This window comes from Carassius auratus, unplaced genomic scaffold (assembly GCF_003368295.1).
Source record: "Carassius auratus strain Wakin unplaced genomic scaffold, ASM336829v1 scaf_tig00214865, whole genome shotgun sequence".
Lineage (NCBI taxonomy): Eukaryota > Metazoa > Chordata > Actinopteri > Cypriniformes > Cyprinidae > Carassius > Carassius auratus.
The window spans coordinates 1-22,114 of NW_020527836.1; the positions used below are offsets into that span (position 1 = coordinate 1).

The window sequence follows — 22,114 nt, forward strand, 5'->3', positions numbered from 1 at the left end:
TTGCAAACTGAAGAAGCTACTAGACTGAGATGTTATGGCAAAGGGAATATCTCTATTATGACACACTGAACCGACCATTTACACCTGAATCAAGATCATCAACATTTAGCATTGCAACAATAGTACCAGTCTTACAGCCTTCAGGTATGGAATGGGAATTAGACAGAATTTGAATACTAGGCGAATTATCATTAATGTCAAGAACATCGATAATGACTTTGCATGTGTTAGATAGTCCTCCTTGATCTTTTGCCTGAATATTAAGTTCATAATGGCTCACCTTTTCATAGTCAATCTGACCGTTTAATATTAGTTCACCAGTTTGCTCTTTAACAAGAAACATGTCGAACACATTTTTCTCCACTGTGTCAGATATGTAGTACGTCACTACACTGTTGGATCCTTCGTCTGCATCAGACGCGCTCACCACTGTTAATATCGTACCTTTCGGTGCGTTTCTGATATTGTGGTTTTATATACCTTTTGCATAAAAACAGGAGCATTATCATTAATATCTAACACAGTGATGCGTATCTGTACAGTGCCAGAGAGCACAGGATTGCCTCCATCAAACGCTTCTAACAACAAAGTAAATGAGTTTTGCGTTTCTCTATCAAGTGGCCTTTGTAAAATCATCTCGACGTTTTTACTACCATCTGCCTGACTGTGCAATTCAAGCCGGAATTGATCACTCGGTTTCAGCGAGTAGCTCTGTAGAGCATTTGTTCCTACATCTGGATCGAAAGCTCTGCCGAGCATAAAACCAGCACCCGCAGCCGCCGATTCGCTGATCTCAAATCTGATGTCCTTTTTCTGGAAACTGGGAGCGTTGTCATTTATATCCATGATTTCTATTGTAATCGTGTATAATTCCATCGGGTTTCTAAAATCATTTGAAGATGCACCGCGCACGGAGTTGTTTTTGCACAAAGAGACTCGCGGTCCATTTTCTCTCTGATAAGCAGCAATCCACTGTTTCTGTTCAGCTCGATGTATTCCGTGCTGTCTCTGGTAAATATTCGCGCTTTTCCTGACTTTAATCGTTGTAAATCCAAGCCCAAATCCTGAGCAATATTCCTACAGTCGATCCTTTTGACATTTCTTCTGGGATGGAGTAACTGACCTGTCCTCGTGCAGTTTGAATCAGAAGAATCAAAAACATCACAGAATGCCGTGCCATTGCATCAGTGCCAGGCATTGTCTCAACTGCACAGACGCTTCAAAAATACAACAATCAGTCCGTATCCTCTAAATACGTGGTATTCCAAATGTAGACATTAAGTCCATACACGACGATGAGCGATGAATAGAAGTGTAGTGTATGAAAATAATGTAATGTGACCGCCGTATTGTCTTTTTCTCCGTGAAACTGTTGTAAACTAGGAAAGGGTCTGTGAAATAAACGGAATCGCCGCTGTGTGTCGATGAACAGCGGCCCTCTGAGTGTAAGTAAGGAAATGCATGCCACTGTTGTACATACAGACACTGTATGTGAAACACTGCAAATAAAACCAATTATTAGTATATGTTAACTATCATATCTGTTTTCCAGGATAATATCGTGATTGACAAAAAAGACTAATAGTCAGGTTTTATGTGAAAATAATCACTCATGGAATAAGTAATTTCGTAGGTGACTATTATATTTATAAGCCCATAACCCTCCTTAGTAGTAGACGTTCATCCAGCTAGGCGCTGTTCAGCACAAGTGGTGCTGAACGGTTTCAATGTGCCATTGTGTTTTTATGATTATTTAATGATAATTGTAATTCTTTCGAATGATTCTCTTTAACAACTGTTAACCTGCATCAAAAATATCACAATGTTGTTTATAATTTTTTCCCCCTATGTTTAAGGCAATGCATAATATTTAGGTATTTGTTCACAACCAAGTCATTCCAAAGAATGAGTACATAGAAAAAGACACACTCTATCCTGGCATACATTTAGGTAGGAATAAGAACACAATTCCATAATTTAACATGAATAAAATGTGTGATCATACACAGTAAAAATAAATAAATAAATAAATAAAATAAGAAATCTTAAAAAAAAAAAAAAAGATAAATGACTGGTAGCAAAGAAAAAAAAATAAAAAAAAATAAAAATAAAACCCTTAATATTAATGTTAAATACCTTAATTGAAATAAAGTAAAAAAAAAAATATATATATATATATATATATATATATATATATTATATGATATTTTACGGTTTTGTTTGTCAGCCTAGCTGCCAGTCACAATTTTTTTATTTATTTATTTTTTAACGGGATTTTTTTTAACAGCGTAGTTAACTCTGTCTATCTGATGTTTCAGAAAGTTAAGGCTTTATATGATAAGTACAGTCATTCATACTCGAGTCAGTTGCCATGCACACCAAAACAATTATAAACGAGTTTTCCAGTCCCTCTTCAAATGAACATATAGCTATAACAGCACCCATGGCAAACTGTGCAACCTTCTAGTCTACTGTTCGATACAGTCCCAGATTACTGAATCCAGCAGTAAGCAAAAGTCCAAAGTCGTGACATTTGCCAAGTATAGTTGCCCATAGTCCGGAATTGATGCTCTGCATTTAACCCATCCAAGTGCACACACACAGCAGTGAGAAGTGAACACACCATGAACACACAGCGGGAGCAGTGTGTGCAACACATCAAGTAATAAACACAAAGAAATGTGCTTCCAACATATGGAACTTTTGGTGAAATATTATAATGAGGGACACCACCACAGTCTTGAGTCAATCTATAGCTTGCTTGGTTGTTTATTTTATTCATTTATTTATTTAACTAACTTGTTGCAAATCCATATTAATTTTAACTATAGCTTTTTTTCACATTTAAACTTCTGCTAATATCCCAATTGTATAAAGTTTAGGAATGCCATCTTTATTTATTTGTTTTGTTTGTTTTGTTATAGTTGCTGTTGTTTTAATATACACCACAGGGGAAAAAAACAAGTATATGCATCTATGCTGAGTATGTTATAAATATAACAAGTATTAGTTAATATTGTATATAAAGCTGAATAATATTAACATTTAGACTTCCAGATAATTTCAGAGTCCTTACAAGTGTTTTTATACATTTGTGTGTTAAATAGTCAACATGAATAGGTGCTTCACGATACCTTATTCATTTTAAAGTAAATAAAGAATAATTGTTTCCAAAACTTTCTTACCGGATCTGTTGACTGGAGATCGTCGATAGAACTATTTTTCTTGATTGTGTGACTCATAGTTTCAGCGAAACTCGGGTCCACCATTAAGACATTCCTTCCCACCCAGTGTAGAAAACATGCAGTCACTCTTCCTCGAGTCAGTTGTCATACACACTTCATAATTATACCTGTGCGGCAGAGTTCCAGTGACTCCTGTGTCTGGCGTAATGCGGTGGATAGTATGGAATAACAGGCAGTTTAGACTGTAATAAGAAGCGAGATTGCCTCCATCTGTAGACCTTAACTGATATTATGACAACCACCGCATGTGATAAATAAGAAAGAAACAGCAGCCAGTGGCGAGAACTAAATAAAAGGTCAGATTCTTGTCATAGTGTTTTTCATGCGTAAAGCCTGTGAACTCTGACAGCACTTCAGGAAAGCTGTCAGCCACAGCCACGTTAATGGAGACCACAGCTGAGCGAGACGGCTGTCCGTTATCTTCCACAACAACAGTCAGTTTTTGTTTGAAAGCATCTTTATCAGTCACTTGTCGCACAGTTCTTATTTCTCCATTCTGTAAACCCACTTCAAAACAGCGCTTTGTTCTGTAGCTTTCTGTAGTTTATAGGAGAGCCAGGCATTCTGTCCAGAGTCCACATCAACAGCCACCACTTTAGTGACCAGATATCCAACATCTGCAGCACGAGGCACAATCTCAGCCACCACAGAAGCACCGGTCTGTACTGGATACAGAACCTGAGGAGCGTTGTCATTCTGATCTTGAACAATTATTTTCACTGTCACGTTACTGCTGAGTGGAGGAGAGCCTCCATCTTGTGCTTTTACCTGAAAGTGGAAATCTTTGAGTTGTTCATAGTCGAAAGAGCGCACAGCTGTAATCAGTCCGCTGTCAGGATGAATTGACACATACGATGAGACAGAGACTCCATTAACAGTGCTGTCTTCTAGAATATAAGAAACACGGGCATTCTGGTTCCAATCAGCATCACTGGCTTTAATTGTAAATATAGAGAGACCAGGTGTGTTATTCTCCAGCACACATGCCTCATAGTTACTTTTCTCAAAGATAGGAGCATTGTCATTCACATCTGATATTTGCACACGGAGAGAGACACTGCTGGAGAGCGCTGGCACTCCCTCATCAGTACATATTACACTGATATTGTACTGAGCTTCTCTCTCTCTATCCAGTTCCTGCTCTGTTTGCAAGCTAAAGAAACTGCTGGAAGACGCAATAGCAAATGGAATATTATCATTAATGTAGCAGTGAACCTGGCCATTCAACCCAGAGTCAAGATCATTTACATTTAGCATTGCAACAACAGTGCTAGGTCTAGACTCCTCTGATATTGAGTTTGACATAGAAACAATGCTTATTGCTGGTTTGTTATCGTTTATATCAGTGAGATCAATTATAACTTTACATGAATCAGACAGTCCTCCTTGGTCACGTGCTTGCATGTTAAGTTGATAACGACTTGCCTTTTCAAAGTCAGCTGAGCCTTTTAAGATTATTTTCCCGCTTCGTCCATCAACCATGAATAAATCATTTACATCTCCAGTGCTTGACATGTAGTAAGTTATAATTGCATTCGAGCCCTCATCAGCATCAGAAGCGCTGACGGACGTGATAACAGTGTTTTTAGGTGTATTTTCAGGAAGAGAGGCTTTGTACACTCTTTGATTGAACACAGGAGGATTGTCATTAATATCTAGCACAGTTACGTTTATTCGCACAGTGCTGGTCAGCTGAGGCTCACCTCCATCTATTGCCGTTAACAACAAGGTCAACTGCTCTTTGTTTTCACGGTCTAGAGCCTTTTGCAGCACCATCTCCATGTTTCTGTCGCCATCCGTTTGACTTTGAAAACTTAATACAAAATGATCTGTCGGTTTCAGTAAATAACTCAATTGACTGTTAGATCCGACATCCAGATCGATCGCATTTTCCAACATGAATCTGGCTCCGACTACAGCAGACTCGCTTATTTCAAATGTAATCTCACCTTTAGGAAAACTCGGATCATTATCATTTATGTCGATGATTTCCACTGTGACATCATACCATTCCATTGGATCTTCCAAAATCAGCTGAAGGTGTAAAGCACATGGAGTCGTTTTAGCACAAAGAGCCTCGCGGTCTATTTTCTCCTCAGTGAGAAGTATGCCCTTCTCTTTATTCAGTCCGACGAATTTGTTATTGTCTCCAGCAAATATGCGCGCCTTCCCTGACTTCAGTCTTTTTAAATCCAAACCCAAGCCTTGGGAAATATTTCCAACGATCGACCCTTTTGGTATTTCTTCTGGAATGGAATAGCTGATCTGCCCTCTCACCGAGTATCGAAACAGGATCATTAAAACCGCTGCAGCGTGCCACATTACAAAGCTGGCCATTTCCCGTCCTTTAGACCCTTAAGATCAGACGGATTTATTACAAAATAAGGATGTTACACGTAAAACCCCAGCCCCGACAAGAAAACTAAAATAAGATCAGGATATATATCTGCAGTACATCCAACAAAGTAATTGTTTCGAGACATCAGGCTTTATTATGCTGTTCTCTGACATCACCGGATTTTGTGGATAGGTCTGACATATGGACTGCGTTGTGTTGTGTTGATCAACAGCGGCCCTACGAGCCTTAACTAAGAATTGCAATAGTTTGTTTCGAACTTATCAGAGCAGGACGCAAATGATCTGTCAAACTAAAAGTTCGGTAAACCTTGCAAAAAATCTTAACTAGGTGCCTCTTATAAATAAAATAAAATAAAATAAAAAATAAAAACATCAATATCTTTTAATTCGCAATGAATTACTAGTATATTATTAGTTAAATAAATTGTAAGTCAATTTGAAAATGCTACAAAAGTGTGTGTGTGTGTGTGTGTGTGTGTATAAATGTTTTGAAGTATAAACAACGTAAAACAAATAAATAAATAAAGCATTGAAAAGTGAAGTTGGGATTTTACTGAACTACAAAGTAGGTTAAAAAAAAAAAAAAAAAAGGAAATTGGCGCTGTCCGGTGAGTGGTGCTGAAATGTTGTTGCAGTATCACAGCATTACCACAAAAGTAGAAATAATAATAATAATAATAATAATAATAATAATAATAATAATAATAATTAGTATTATTATTAGTATTAAAGTATGCCACGAAATACATAATCACAGAACCCAGAGACTACAAGCAATTTTGAAGAAAAATATATAATGTGTCGTCTTACCAATTGTGAAAGACCGTTTTCTTCCGTCATTGCGCGCTGCATCGTCTCAGTGAAACGTGAATCCACCATTAAAACATTCTGTCCACCGAGTGTAGAAAACTTACAGTCACTCTTCCTCGAGTCAGTCGTCATGCACACTTCATAATTATAACCGTGCGGCAGAGTTCCGGTGACTCCTGTGTCTGTGTAATGCGGTGGATAGTACGGTATAACAGGCAGATTGGACTGATATAAGAAGCGAGATTGCCTCCATCTGTAGACCTTTACTGATATTATCACAACCACACATGTGATAAATAAAAAAGAAACAGCAGCCAGTGCGAGAACTAAATAAAAGGTCAAGTTATCGTCATACTGTTTTCCATGCGTAAAGTCTGTGAACTCCGACAGCACTTCAGGAAAGCTGTCAGCCACAGCCACGTTAATGGAGACCACAGCTGAGCGAGAGGGCTGTCCGTTATCTTCCACAACAACAGTCAGTTTTTGTTTGACAGCATCTTTATCAGTCACTTGTCGCACAGTTCTTATTTCTCCATTCTGTAATCCCACTTCAAACAGCGCTCTGTCTGTAGCTTTCTGTAGTTTATAGGAGAGCCAGGCATTCTGTCCAGAGTCCACATCAACAGCCACCACTTTAGTGACCAGATATCCAACATCTGCAGCACGAGGCACAATCTCAGCCACCACAGAAGCAGTGGTCTGTACTGGATACAGAACCTGAGGAGCGTTGTCATTCTGATCTTGGATTATAATTTCCAAAGTCACATTAGTGCTGAGGGGCGGAGAGCCTCCGTCTTGCGCTTTCACACAAACACGAACATTTTTCATTTGCTCGTAGTCAAAACCGCTCAGCGCGTGAACCACTCCACTGTCAGCATTTACTGATATAAAAGAGGAAACAGGGGATCCTCCCACTGTAGTCTCATCTAGAAGATATGAAATACGAGCGTTCTGGTTCCAGTCATGATCTTGAGCACTCAGAGTAAATATGGACAAACCAGGTTGATTGTTTTCATTAACATATGTAGTGTAAACACTCTTTTGAAACCTGGGAGGATTGTCATTAACATCTGATACTTTAAGATTTAAAGTTTTCTGACTAGAAAGCGCAGGAGATCCTGAATCTGCAGCTGTGATAGTGATATTATATTCTGCTACACGTTCACGATCTAAAGCAGCATCAGTGACTAAAGTGTAATAATTCCGCATTGAAGACTGTAGTTTAAATGGAGTATTTATATCAGTTGTACAGACAACGTGACCATTGTCTCCTGCATCTACATCTTTCACGCTGAAAATAGCAATAGTGGTGCCCGTTGGTGCATCCTCACTGACTGGGGTAAAAAATGACATAACACTGATTGTTGGCGCATTGTCATTAACATCAATTAAATCAACTATGACTTTGGCAGAATTTCCTAAACCCCCCCGATCTTTGGCCTCGACGCCAAATTCGTATTTCTTTGCTTTTTCATAATCAAGTACACCATTTAACGTAATAACACCAGTTTTTTCATCAATTTTAAAAAACATCTTTTACATTCCCCTTAAAATTAGCGAAACTAAATGCAATTAAACTGTTTGTCCCACTGTCTGCATCACTAGCATTAACTGTAGTAATGTGAGTTCCTTTAGCTGAATTTTCTGCTATTGTTGCTCTATAAACAGACTGGTTAAATACTGGCGCGTTGTCATTAGCATCTAGTACATTCACATCTATATTCATGTTACCAGATCTCTGAGGATTTCCTCCGTCTACCGCCGTTAGAATGAGAGATATTCGTGGATGTCGCTCTCTGTCTAGAGGCTTCTGAAGCACCATTTCAGCATATTTAACTCCATCGGGGTTCGAGTTTTGTTTCAAAATAAAATAATCATTACCTGACATAATATAATTTTGTAGTGCGTTTATACCCACATCAGGATCATCTGCGCTTCCCAGTAAAAAAAGAGCTCCAGGAGCGGCCGATTCACTTATTTCAAGATTAATTTCATCTTTAGGAAATCTTGGCGAGTGATCGTTTACATCCAGTATTTCCACCGTAACATGATGCAGTTCCACTGGAAAATCAAGTATTATTTCAAATGTGAAGCTGCACGGAGTGGTTTCAGCGCAAAGCTGCTCTCGGTCAATTCTCTCCTTTACAACCAAAATCCCTTTGTCTGATTTCAGCTCTACGTACTCAGTGCTGTCGCCAGACGCGATACGAGCTCGACCCGAGCGCAGTCTTTGAACATCCAGACCAAGATCATGAGCTATATTCCCAATCAGCGACCCTTTCTTCATTTCCTCTGGAACGGAGTAACGAATCTGTGCGTTTATATTTGAGATCGAACAAGCAGCCATGATGAAAAACACCCTCCATAAGAAAACACGATCCAATGTGTGCATTTGCCTTTGGTATACAAGCATTGCACTTAATATAATAATTTCCATTTTAAGCATTCCGATTACACAGTGGATGTTGTTCAATAGCAAAAAATAATAATTTTGTTCATCTGCTACTTTTCAGTAACTCTCTTCTTCATCGACGCACTTTGATCTCCGTCGCAATAGTCTGCATCATCAGAGCTTCACCAAGAGCAGCCAGTGACGAATCATGAGTAAGTGTTCCTGTAGACTACATTTGTGTTAACCAACAGCGGCCCATAGAGTTGATAAAGATGAATAACATTTGCAAATACTCAAAAATAGTTCAGCACTGAAGGGCACTTCTGTGTGTTGACTCAATAAGAATGTATGTATGTATGTATATATATATATATATATATATATATATATATATATATATATATATATATATATATATATATATATATATATATATATATATATTCTGTAAACCCACTTATAATCCCTATTTTTAAGACTTGACTTGTTTCTTGTTTTCCGTCAAAAATTACAATTAAGGTCTTCTAAGCTTACCATAACCTAACTATTTCATTTGAAAGCAAATGTATTATATTATATTATATTATATTATATTATATTATATTATATTATATTATATTATATTATATTAATAATATTTTAGATGGTCTCACCATTTCAGACGATTCTGCATCTTCTAGGAGGTTTTTTTCCTTCATTGCGCGCTGCATCGTCTCAGCAAAACTCTGGTCCACCATTAAAACATTCTGTCCACCGAGTGTAGAAAACTTACAGTCACTTTTCCTCGAGTCAGTCGTCATGCACACTTCATAATTATAACCGCGCGGCAGAGTTCCGGTGACTCCTGTGTCTGTGTAATGCGGTGGATAGTACGGAATAACAGGCAGATTGGACTGATATAAGAAGCGAGATTGTCTCCATCTGTAGATCTTTACTGATATTATCACAACCACACATGTGATAAATAAGAAAGAAACAGCAGCCAGTGCGAGAACTAAATAAAAGGTCAAGTTAGCGTCATACTGTTTTCCATGCGTAAAGTCTGTGAACTCTGACAGCACTTCAGGAAAGCTGTCAGCCACAGCCACGTTAATGGAGACCACAGCTGAGCGAGAGGGCTGTCCGTTATCCTCCACAACAACAGTCAGTTTTTGTTTGACAGCATCTTTATCAGTCACTTGTCGCACAGTTCTTATTTCTCCATTCTGTAAACCAACTTCAAACAGCGCTCTGTCTGTAGCTTTCTGTAGTTTATAGACTGACTCGAGGAAAAGTGACTGTAAGTTTTCTACACTGGGTGGACAGAATGTTTTAATGGTGGACCAGAGTTTTGCTGAGACGATGCAGCGCGCAATGAAGAAAAATAAACTTTTAGAAGATTCCGGCGAGTGTCCCGAAATGGTAAGATCACCTATTATTTAAAAATAAAATTAAAAATTAAAATTGAATATAGTCATTGTGATATGGAAATTACATTGAATAAATTTTGTGTAGTAATATCGGACAACCTTTTGCATTATGCCTGTATAAAATTAGTATACAATAAGATATTTTTTCAATATCTGAAATTAATAGTTTTTTTTTACATCATTTAATAAATGTTAATATTATTAAAACACGTTTGTTCATAATGCGTTATTCATACATTTTAGAAACAATATTACATGTGAAAAACATTAAACTGTTATAATAAACGCTATAAAATAGTAATCATTCTGAGTTCATGATTCCTAAAGCATTAACTAATGTTAAGGAATTTGGCTTTACCGGAAAATGTTACCTTAAGTCGTGATTCATTTTAATGTCTGTTATGTCCATAAAACTTGTGATCTGTCGCACTGCATTAATTCACTCTTGCACAATACCTTGCTTTAAAGTGATTAAGAATTTAGTTTAACTAGCAAAGAAATAATGTTTTTTCTTTCTTATATTTCTGTAGTAAAATATACAGTTACATTAAAAATATACGAGACACGTGGAATGTTATTTGATATATAGTTGTTCATTATTGTTCATTTTAGTTATTGTTGAGGTCTATTGACTGAATTTAATTATATTTCTAAGACATTTCAAAGCTTCTGTTAGTGTCGTTTCTCGTTCTAAACTCTAAGGGCCGCTGTTGATTTGTAGAAACGCATGTAGGCGATCGCCTGTGGTTGGTGGAGTTGTGCTGATGCTGGTAGGAGATTGTGGAGGAGACTAAAGAGAGTCCATGAATGGAGACAGTCACTGGCTGAAAACAAGCAAACTAGATGTATTTGTGGATATTTTGAATGCGGAACATCATCTACATTTTGTAATTTGAATACGTCACTTATAAAAAAAATGTTTGTTATTAGATCAAGTAGAATGATGAATTGTTACAAATCGCAAGGACAGTCACTGGATCTTGTTTTCTTATGGAGGGTGTTTTTCATCATGGCTGCTTGTTCGATCTCAAATATAAACGCACAGATTCGTTACTCCGTTCCAGAGGAAATGAAGAAAGGGTCGCTGATTGGGAATATAGCTCATGATCTTGGTCTGGATGTTCAAAGACTGCGCTCGGGTCGAGCTCGTATCGTGTCTGGCGACAGCACTGAGTACGTAGAGCTGAAATCAGACAAAGGGATTTTGGTTGTAAAGGAGAGAATTGACCGAGAGCAGCTTTGCGCTGAAACCACTCCGTGCAGCTTCACATTTGAAATAATACTCGATTATCCAATGGAACTACATCATGTTACGGTGGAAATACTGGATGTAAACGATCACTCGCCAAGATTTCCTAAAGACGAAATTAACCTTGAAATAAGTGAATCAGCCTCGCCTGGAGCTCTTTTTTTACTGGGAGGCGCAGATGATCCTGATGTGGGTATAAACGCACTAAAAAATTATATTATGTCAGGTAATGAGTATTTTATCCTGAAACAACATTCACGTCCCGATGGAATCAAATATGCTGAAATGGTGCTTCAGAAGCCTCTAGACAGAGAGCAACATCCACGAATATCTCTCATTCTCACAGCAGTCGACGGAGGAAACCCTCAGAGATCTGGTAACATGAAAATAGATGTGAATGTACTAGATGCTAATGACAACGCGCCAGTATTTAACCAATCAGTTTACAGGGCAACCGTAGAAGAGAATTCACCTAAAGGAACTTATAACTGTTAATGCTAGTGATGCAGACAGTGGCACAAATAGTTTGGTTTCATACAGTTTTGCTAATTTTAAAGGGAACATAAACGGCGTTTTTAAAATCAACGAAAAAACTGGTGCTATAACACTAAGTGGGGTACTTGATTATGAAAAAGCAAAGAAATACGAAATTGATATCGAAGCAAAAGACCAAGGTGGTTTGGGAAACACTGCAAAAGTCATAGTCGATTTTATTGATGTAAATGATAATGCACCAGTTATTAGTGTTATGTCATTTTCGAGCCCTGTCTCTGAAAACGCAATTGTTGGAACAACTATTGCAATTGTCAGTGTGAAAGATGTAGATGCAGGAGACAATGGTCACGTTGTCTGTACAACTGATATAAATACTCCATTTAAACTACAGTCTTCACTGCGAAATTATTACACTTTAGTCACTGATGCTGCTTTAGATCGTGAACGTGTGGCAGAATATAATATCACTATCACAGCTGCAGATTCAGGATCTCCTGCGCTTTCTAGTCAGAAAACTTTAAATCTTAAAGTATCAGATGTTAATGACAATCCTCCCAGGTTTCAAAAGAGTGTTTACACTACATATGTTAATGAAAACAATCAACCTGGTTTGTCCATATTTACTCTGAGTGCTCAAGATCATGACTGGAACCAGAACGCTCGTATTTCATATCTTCTAGATGAGACTACAGTGGGAGGATCCCCTGTTTCCTCTTTTATATCAGTAAATGCTGACAGTGGAGTGGTTCACGCGCTGCGCGGTTTTGACTACGAGCAAATGAAAAATGTTCGTGTTTGTGTGAAAGCGCAAGACGGAGGCTCTCCGCCCCTCAGCACTAATGTGACTTTGGAAATTATAATCCAAGATCAGAATGACAACGCTCCTCAGGTTCTGTATCCAGTACAGACCGGTGCTTCTGTGGTGGCTGAGATTGTGCCTCGTGCTGCAGATGTTGGATATCTGGTCACTAAAGTGGTGGCTGTTGATGTGGACTCTGGACAGAATGCCTGGCTCTCCTATAAACTACAGAAAGCTACAGACAGAGCGCTGTTTGAAGTTGGTTTACAGAATGGAGAAATAAGAACTGTGCGACAAGTGACTGATAAAGATGCTGTCAAACAAAAACTGACTGTTGTTGTGGAGGATAACGGACAGCCCTCTCGCTCAGCTGTGGTCTCCATTAACGTGGCTGTGGCTGACAGCTTTCCTGAAGTGCTGTCAGAGTTCACAGACTTTACGCATGGAAAACAGTATGACGCTAACTTGACCTTTTATTTAGTTCTCGCACTGGCTGCTGTTTCTTTCTTATTTATCACATGTGTGGTTGTGATAATATCAGTAAAGATCTACAGATGGAGACAATCTCGCTTCTTATATCAGTCCAGTTCCAGTCATGATCTTGAGCCCTCAGAGTAAATATGGACAAACCAGGTTGATTGTTTTCATTAACATATGTAGTGTAAACACTCTTTTGAAACCTGGGAGGATTGTCATTAACATCTGATACTTTAAGATTTAAAGTTTTCTGACTAGAAAGCGCAGGAGACCCTGAATCTGTAGCTGTGATAGTAATTTTATATTCTTCCACACGTTCACGATCTAAAGCAGCATCAGTGACTAAAGTGTAATAATTCCGCAATGAGGACAGAAGTTTAAATGGAATATTTCTATCAATTACACAAATAACGTGGCCATTATCTCCCGCATCTACATCTTTCACACTGAAAATAGCAATAGTGGTGCTTGGAGGTGAATCCTCACTGACTGGGGTAAAAAATGACATAACACTGATTGTTGGCGTATTATCATTTACATCAGTTAAATCAATTATGACTTTAGCAGAGTCTCCTAAGCCGCCTTGGTCCTTTGCTTCTATATCAATTTCGTATTTCTTTGCTTTTTCGTAGTCAAGAATGCCAGATAGTGTTATTACACCAGTGCGTTCATCCAATGTAAAAATATGGCCAATGACTTTCATGTTCGTAAAACTATACGAGACCAAACTATTTGTTCCACTGTCTGCATCACTTGCATTAACTGTAGTTATATAAGTTCCAATGGGCGAAGTTTCTGTTATTGTTGCTCTGTAAACTGACTGGTTAAATACTGGCGCATTGTCATTTGCATCTAGTACATTTACCTCTATTTTTACGTTACCTGATCTCCGAGGGTTACCTCCATCGATTGCTGTGACAATGAGAGACAATCGTGGATCCTGCTCTCTATCTAGAGGTTTTTGGAGGACCATTTCAGCATATTTGACCCCACCTTGTCGTGCGTGCTGTTTTAAAACAAAATTATCGTTCTGTGATATGATGTAATTTTGAATACAATTAACACCCACATCAGGATCATCTGCGCTTCCCAGTTGAAAACGAGATCCAGGAGTGGCCGATTCACTTATTTCAAAATGAATTATATCTTTAGGAAATGCTGGCGCGTGATCGTTTACATCCAGTATTTCCACCGTGACATGATGTAGTTCCATTGGATAATCGAGTATTATTTCAAATGTGAAGCTGCACGGAGTGGTTTCAGCGCAAAGCTGCTCTCGGTCAATTCTCTCCTTTACAACCAAAATCCCTTTGTCTGATTTCAGCTCTACGTACTCAGTGCTGTCGCCAGACGCGATACGAGCTCGACCCGAGCGCAGTCTTTGAACATCCAGACCAGGCACGTGCACAGGTAGGGCTCAACCTGTGCAGAGCACATGCCCTTTTTGCCCTTACACTCTGAAGTGCCCTTTTTTTGGTGGTGTTTTTTTTTTTTTTTTATCAATGCTATTGGTCACCCTTTACGCCTGTCTGTCTGTTTTACCAAATTAAAGTTCTTAAAACAAGCTTGTGTAAGTCTTATTGGATCCTCAAGCTGTCAGTAAGCTGATAACTCCGCCCCCTCTATATTCATTGAATCGACTGAAGTTCCACAGCAGCCGCACAGTAGACAACAGCTGAGCTGAACAAAGTTTTGCGAAGGGTAAATAAATATCTTGTTGTTTGAATAAGTACTACTAAACACTGTCTATAAAGGCTCATATTTTATTTATTTGATGTCTGACTGACTGACTGAGACGTGGGACGTCGCCTGAGAGAGAGGGCTAGCATTTGCCATCTAGTCATAGCCAATATATAGCCAACACTTAAATAGCCTGTGCATACAGTAGCATTTCATCTTTTATAAAATGCGATTTTGGCCAAATGCATTTTACCACAGGAAAAACTGAGCGCTCCGTCTATATAGCTAAAAAAAACTAGTTTGTAAACTAGATGAAAATGTAATGTGATCCCGGCAGCGGCAGGCGCCGTCGCCGTTTTAATGACGGACAGAAAAAAAAAATCACATTTGCACACATTCGCTGGTCAAAAACGATATATTGATAAGTAATACAACAACATATAATTTGTTTTTACCATCGGGAAATCATAACAGGTGCGCCCCCGCTGTTTCGTACTGGAACTTACACAAAGCGCAAGTGATCCTCTTCACCTAGATAACATATTTTTAAGAAATTTCTTCTTTGATTTATGATTGCTGATACACTTAATTTATTAACATTTAGCCTAATCATGTTATGGTATACTCTCTGTATACTCTCTGTATAAAATGTTATAAAACATGGTTTTACTACAGTAATGTAGTAGTAACTAAAAAAAAATTTCAGAAGATCACTTAAATCTTTATATTTTATCATGCAGAATGTAATTAATGATTCATGCCAAGGCTTCATTTATTTGATCCAAAATACAGCAAAATCAGTAATATTGTGTAATAGTTTTACAATTTTAAATAACTGTTTTCTATTTGAATATTTTAAAATGTAATTTATTTTTGTGATCAAAGCTGAATGTTCAGCATCATTACTCCAGTTCAGTACTCTTCAGTGTCACGTGATCCTTCAGAAATGCTTTTCACTGCAACTGTACATTTCACACTATTTTTATTTATTTTTTCATTGCTGGCTTATTTTAGGGAAAGTGTAGTGAATAAGAGACCTTCAAGAGACCAACATCCCTGGTCCACCACAGTATCAAATTTTTGCCAGATACATGGCTAACAGAAGGTTGCTGTTGTATTAGGTTTAAAGAAGCCCTTAAAACCCTGTTTATCTATATTATCTAATTATCTAATATTATTATTATGGTTGTTATTAATCGTGAATAAATCTAAAGCTTTTGAGACTATTATTTTGTGTTACTGAATTTGTCATGAAGATGTGACCATTTCTTCCTTTTATGCAGGCTTACTAAATAATCTTAATATAAAAAAAGGGGGGGGGGGGGTGCCCTTTTTCAGTTTCAGCACATGCCCCTCAAAAGGTCTGTGCACGGCCCTGATCCAGACCAAGATCATGAGCTATATTCCCAATCAGCGACCCTTTCTTCATTTCCTCTGGAACGGAGTAACGAATCTGTGCGTTTATATTTGAGATCGAACAAGCAGCCATGATGAAAAACACCCTCCATAAGAAAACAAGATCCAGTTGCTGTCCTTGCGATTGGAAACAATTAATCCTCCTATATACTGTAATCAAAAACATTTTTTTATATAAATTAAGTATTCAAATTACAAACTGTAGGTCTATAAGATTTTCAGCAACTGAAATATCAACATATGCATCCAGTTCGTTTGTTATCAGCCAGTGACTGTCTCCATTCATCGACTCTCTTTAGTCTCCTCCACAATCTCCTACCAGCATCAGCACAACTCCAGCAACCACAGGCGATCGCCTACATGCGTTTCTACAAATCAACAGCGGCCCTTAGAGTTGAAATTGAGAAACGACAGTTATTAAAACTATGGAAGGTGAATCCGTGAATTGATTTCAGCAAACATAAAACAGAATAAAGTATCCCGACAGAACTGTATATCATTAAACAAGCAAAAGCCTTCTAAATTTAACATACATTTTCTTCTTTAGTACACCGAGTAAAGCAAAAATAAATAACCTGTCATTTTTCCTAATTAGGGAAAATAAAATTCAAATAAGAGCAAATAAATAAAAATAAAAATACTCGTTGGTTTGCATTCGGAATAGTCTCGGACTTGGCCATTGGACTCGCCAAATGTTCTCGTTGGTCTAGACCGAGTCCAGCAAACAAAAAAATAAAAAAGAACAGTAATACTTTAAGACTTCAACTGTTAAAAATATATTGAAAAATATATGGAAATTAAAATGCAGTAAAACTATGTTTTAGTTATAAAAACTAATCTTAACTTAGATTTTTTTGAGCAGTTACATATGTAATACGGTCTAACAGCCCTTCTTAAAAAAAACTAAAATAAAAAATAAAAATACTCCAGACGTTTTAAGAACCAGCGATCTTACCATTTCTGCTGACTCGGGATCTTCTACGAAGTGTGTGTCTTTCATTGAGCATTGAATCGTTTCAGTGAAACTCGGGTCCACCACTAAGACATTCTTCCCACCCAGTGTAGAAAACTTACAGTCACTTTTCCTCGAGTCAGTCGTCATGCACACTTCATAATTATAACCGTGCGGCAGAGTTCCGGTGACTCCTGTGTCTGCGTAATGCGATGGATAGTACGGAATAACAGGCAGATTGGACTGATATAAGAAGCGAGATTGTCTCCATCTGTAGATCTTGACTGATATTATCACAACCACGCATGTGATAAATAAGAAAGAAACAGCGGCCAGTGCGAGAACTAAATAAAAGGTCAGATTCTCGTCATACTGTTTTCCATTCGTAAAGTCTGTGAACTCTGACAGCACTTCAGGAAAGCTGTCAGCCACAGCCACGTTAATGGAGACCACAGCTGAGCGAGAGGGGTGTCCGTTATCTTCCACAACAACAGTCAGTTTTTGTTTGACAGCATCTTTATCAGTCACTTGTCGCACAGTTCTTATTTCTCCATTCTGTAAACCCACTTCAAACAGCGCTCTGTCTGTAGCTTTCTGTAGTTTATAGGAGAGCCAGGCATTCTGTCCAGAGTCCACATCAACAGCCACCACTTTAGTGACCAGATATCCAACCTCTGCAGCACGAGGCACAATCTCAGCCACCACAGAAGCACCGGTCTGTACTGGATACAGAACCTGAGGAGCGTTATCATTCTGATCTTGAATATTGATAGTTATTGTCACTTCAGAGCTCATTGGCGGGGATCCTCCATCTCGAGCTGTTACGTTAAAAGCAAACGATTTTAACTGTTCAAAATCAAATGACTTAACTGCATGAATACTGCCTGTAAGCGAATCTACAGATACGAGAGAACTTAATGGTGCACCACGCATGTCTTCATCCTTCAGGAAGTAGGTCAATTGCGCATTTGGACCCCAGTCAGCATCATTTGCTTTAACAGTCAGTATAGTGAGACCAGGAAAATTATTTTCACTAACAAATGTTTTATATTCCTCAAACTCGAATTTTGGAGGATTGTCATTGACATCTGATACTTTTAAATTAAGCGTTTTGTTTGCGTGTCGCGGAGGACTTCCTTGGTCTGATACCAATATTGTCACATTATATTCAGCAAGACTTTCTCGATCAAGCATATCATCAGTAACCAAAGTGTAATATTCTGCTAGAGATGACTCAATTTTAAACGGTATATTTTTATTTATTGAGCATTGAACAAGGCCATTTTTACCAGAATCTGCGTCCTCTAGGTTAATTACGGCTATGGTTGTTCCCACTGGGGAATTTTCAGGAAGAGTGTTTGAGAACGACATCAGCTGTATGGTTGGAGAGTTGTCATTTTCATCAATTACATCTATAACAATTTTACAAGTATCCGACAGGCCTCCTTTATCTCTTGCATTAATATTTAATTGAAATCTGTTTTGAGATTCATAATCTAAATTATTAAGAAGTCTAATCTCACCTGTATCTGAGCTCATCCCAAAAAGCTCACTTGCTTCTTTGCTTGCAACAGCGAAGGAATAGGAAACATGGCCATTTACACCTTCGTCAGCATCAGCAGCACTAATGGTACCTATGACAGTACCAGCAGGTGCATTTTCTCTAACTTCAGTTTTAAATACCGACTGTTTACACACCGGGGCATTATCATTGGCATCCAGAACAGTAACGTAGATTTTTACAGTGCCTGATTTCTGAGGGGATCCACCATCAGTTGCCACAAGAACCAATTGAATCTCACCGCGCTCCTCTCGGTCTAGTTCTCGTTGTAAAACCATCTCAATGTATTTGTTGCCATCGGTCTGACTATGCACCTCCAGTTTAAAATTATCAGTTGGATGTAGTTTATAGCTCTGTATACCATTTAGACCTACATCTGTATCTATAGCGCTGTCTAAAGGAAAGCGAGCTCCTAAAACCGCATTTTCGGTAATGTTCAAATTAACATTCTCTTTCGGAAATAACGGAGCATTATCGTTTATATCATACACCTCAATTGTGACTCGATGGAGCTGGATAGGGTTTTCAACAATAAGATCAAAGCTGAAGCTGCAAGGCGTCATCTGTTTACAGAGCTCCTCCCGATCTATCCTTTCTTTAACTACTAGAGTCCCTTTGTCTCTCCTCAGATCGACATACTGTCGTCCGCCCTTTGTTACGACGCGAGCTTTTCCAGATATGAGTCTACTTATCTCTATCCCCAGATCCTTGGCGATGTTTCCAACGAATGATCCCTCTGGCATTTCCTCCGGGATGGAATATCTCGCATTGCAATATACGACATCCGCTCCATAAACGCAGAGAATGAACAACACAAACTGCCATTTTGAATGTGCGGAAACCATCCATTGATTGTGTAAATTTCTCAATAACCTTAAGAAAATCATCCTGAGAAGCTGTTTCATCAAATGAAGTGGGAACAAGTAAGAAAAGCCATTAAAATCCTAAATCCGCAATAAAGCATTCATTTTCTTTCCATCGAAAAAAAACCCCGCTGCATTTGTCCAACGTACAGACACATCAGTAAGTGACTAGCAATACAGACTACTGAAGAAAGTAGCGCTCTACTCAGATGTTAATCAACAGCGGCACTCAGAGCTTTAAAGACGCAAATACAAGACCAACAGCCTTAAACACGACTATTACAAACCAAAATTATGACATCAATACCACAATAAGAAGAAGGAGAAAAGTAGAAGAAACTGCCTTATGTGAGACAGGCTGTTTTAATCGGTAACAGACAAAAAGAGGATACCGTGAACCATTTCAGCACCATGAACAGCACCCGGAGAATTTAATAATGACTAGAATGTCTAATTCGTCTTTAAAACAAAACCACATTTCCACGATGTCGCAACTGAAAACGTGTGGAAAACGCTAGGCGCGCTGCTTTCTCTTTTTTTCCCCAAAGCACTCTGTAGCCTGAACCCTACGCTTGCCCTCCAGTGTCGTCTGCTTCTGTTCGGCAACCATGATTTGCTCTCCATGAAGACGCAAAAGTTTCAGGAAGAATAAATGGATTTGCAGCACAAAAAATCCCTTGCAGTAGCTCTGCTGATAAATTCATTTTAAAAATGGCTATCCTTGTACAGCTATGATCAGCTGTTTCTCAATCTTGTCTTAGCTTGGCTTATCTTAACAGCCAGTATTTGCATCTGTAACAATCACAACATTTTTAATATCTGGATTCGGATACAACGTCGTACAGTTACTTGATAAGAACGTTATGACTTTTTATCCTTTTTTTTCTATATCACTGAACAAGTATGTCGTGTTAAATTAAAATAATTGATAATTTCTAAAATAATATTTATCATGCAAGCAGAGAGATGTCATGACAAACGTTTGGTGATAATTTGAACACGACTGAATTAATTCAATGTGCACATTTTCATTACGCAGAACTCTTTAAGCTAGTATAATGTTTAGTGAACTTCACTAAACAAATGCGTACATGCCACGCAAACCAGCAAAAGATAAAGATGCAAACATGTAGGACAAGTAGAAAATGTATCTGTATCTAAGCTGATTATTAGCCTATTCTTGAGAGAGAGAGCTGGTTTGGTTTGCAGCGCAGCTGTTTGATTGGTGAGCGCAGTGTGCTTATTCCATTCATTCGTATTATATCGTAGCCTAAGCTTTAAATCATTGCCTTTTAAATACATAAAAAAATATTAAAACATGTATGATGTATTATTATAGGTGAAATTACTCTTGCAAAGCTCTGATTTCTGATAGATGCACGGAGAGGCAACAGCAATGCGGTGTTTGATTTGCGTTTTTTTTTTCATTCATAAAATTTACATTCATTCACTTCACACTTGTGACTTTAGAGGTCTGTATAATATTGCGTTGATCTCATGACTCAACTGTTATCTAGCAAACACCAGACTGTGCCAGCTTCAGCCGAGTATTCAGGCAGAATTATTCCTAATCAATATTCGTTTTTGAAGCCATTATCCGTGCAATTCCGAATTCCGAAAAAGTTATTCGGCTTGAGGCACAACCCTAATTATTACATTACATATTTTATTTTTACATGCAAAATATATAAGGACATAGAAAGTAACAGCTCCACGCGATATTGTAATCCTAAAATTCACGTCGTACTTCCAAACACTTGTATGCAATATGGTTAATGCATGCTGGAGTAGTCGATTGTTTCCGACAACGCCACTAGTCTTTGCAAGCCCTACAGCATGAACAAAATGTCGCTGTATTTATGTATGCATGCCCAGTAGAGCCAAACATATACTTTCTAGCCTTCACCACACGCAAGCAAGCTTTATGTGTGTGTGTGTGTGTGCGCGCGCGCGCGCGCTGTGCCAAGGCATAAGTTATTTTAATTTTTGACCACAGACATAATGTCAGCAACAGCAGGATTATAAAGTAAATAAAATGTAAATAAAGTACATAAAAATAAATTGACCCTACAGCTCCAAACTCGGTTCTAGATTGCCAGTGTCCTTTAGAGTTTAGCTCCAACCCTAATTAAACACACTTGAACCAGCTAATATAGTTAATATTACTATTATTTTTAATGCATCTACGCATAAATCCATTCATGCTGGGATATTACCATTTCTTGTTGCTAATATTTCATGCATGTTATTTTCCTTCATTGCGCGCTGCATCGTCTCAGTGAAACTCGGGTCAACCACTAAAACATTCTGCCCACCCAGTGTAGAAAACGTAGTCACTCTTTCTCGAGTCAGTCATCATGCACACTTCATAATTATCCCCATGCTGCAGAGTTCCAGTGACTCCTGTG

At 38.2% G+C, this 22,114-nt stretch overlaps 3 protein-coding genes and 3 pseudogenes across 3 annotated transcripts; 1 reads left to right on the plus strand and 5 right to left on the minus strand.

The window, feature by feature from the left end:
* Positions 1 to 75: 75 nt before the first annotated feature.
* LOC113093107 (protocadherin gamma-A11-like) lies at positions 76 to 1,349 on the minus strand (annotated as a pseudogene).
* LOC113093100 (protocadherin gamma-A11-like) lies at positions 1,203 to 5,923 on the minus strand (annotated as a pseudogene).
* Positions 5,924 to 6,227: 304 nt separating this feature from the next.
* LOC113093109 (protocadherin gamma-A6-like) lies at positions 6,228 to 8,806 on the minus strand (annotated as a pseudogene).
* A 2,023-nt stretch (positions 8,807 to 10,829) lies between these two features.
* LOC113093101 (protocadherin gamma-A3-like) lies at positions 10,830 to 13,375 on the plus strand. Its single transcript, XM_026258946.1, is given in 2 exon segments — positions 10,830 to 11,948; positions 11,950 to 13,375. Coding segments are annotated over 2 exon segments (2,244 nt in total). The 5' UTR covers positions 10,830 to 11,130.
* A 1-nt stretch (position 13,376) lies between these two features.
* LOC113093102 (protocadherin gamma-C3-like) lies at positions 13,377 to 16,515 on the minus strand (the record flags this gene model as incomplete). The annotated part of the gene is made up of 2 exons (XM_026258947.1): positions 16,301 to 16,515; positions 13,377 to 14,629 (listed from the first exon to the last, which is right to left on the minus strand). Coding segments are annotated over exons 1-2 (1,449 nt in total), but the record flags the coding sequence as incomplete, so codon positions are not given.
* A 691-nt stretch (positions 16,516 to 17,206) lies between these two features.
* LOC113093108 (protocadherin beta-16-like) lies at positions 17,207 to 20,168 on the minus strand. Its single transcript, XM_026258951.1, has one exon. The coding sequence runs from the start codon at positions 19,746 to 19,748 to the stop codon at positions 17,211 to 17,213; it is 2,538 nt and encodes an 845-aa protein (XP_026114736.1). The 5' UTR covers positions 19,749 to 20,168; the 3' UTR covers positions 17,207 to 17,210.
* Positions 20,169 to 22,114: the final 1,946 nt, after the last annotated feature.

Bases quoted from the DNA above. Each gene is read 5' to 3' on its own strand.
- LOC113093108 (XM_026258951.1), bottom strand. From the start codon at position 19,748: ATGAAACAGCTTCTCAGGATGATTTTCTTAAGGTTATTGAGAAATTTA.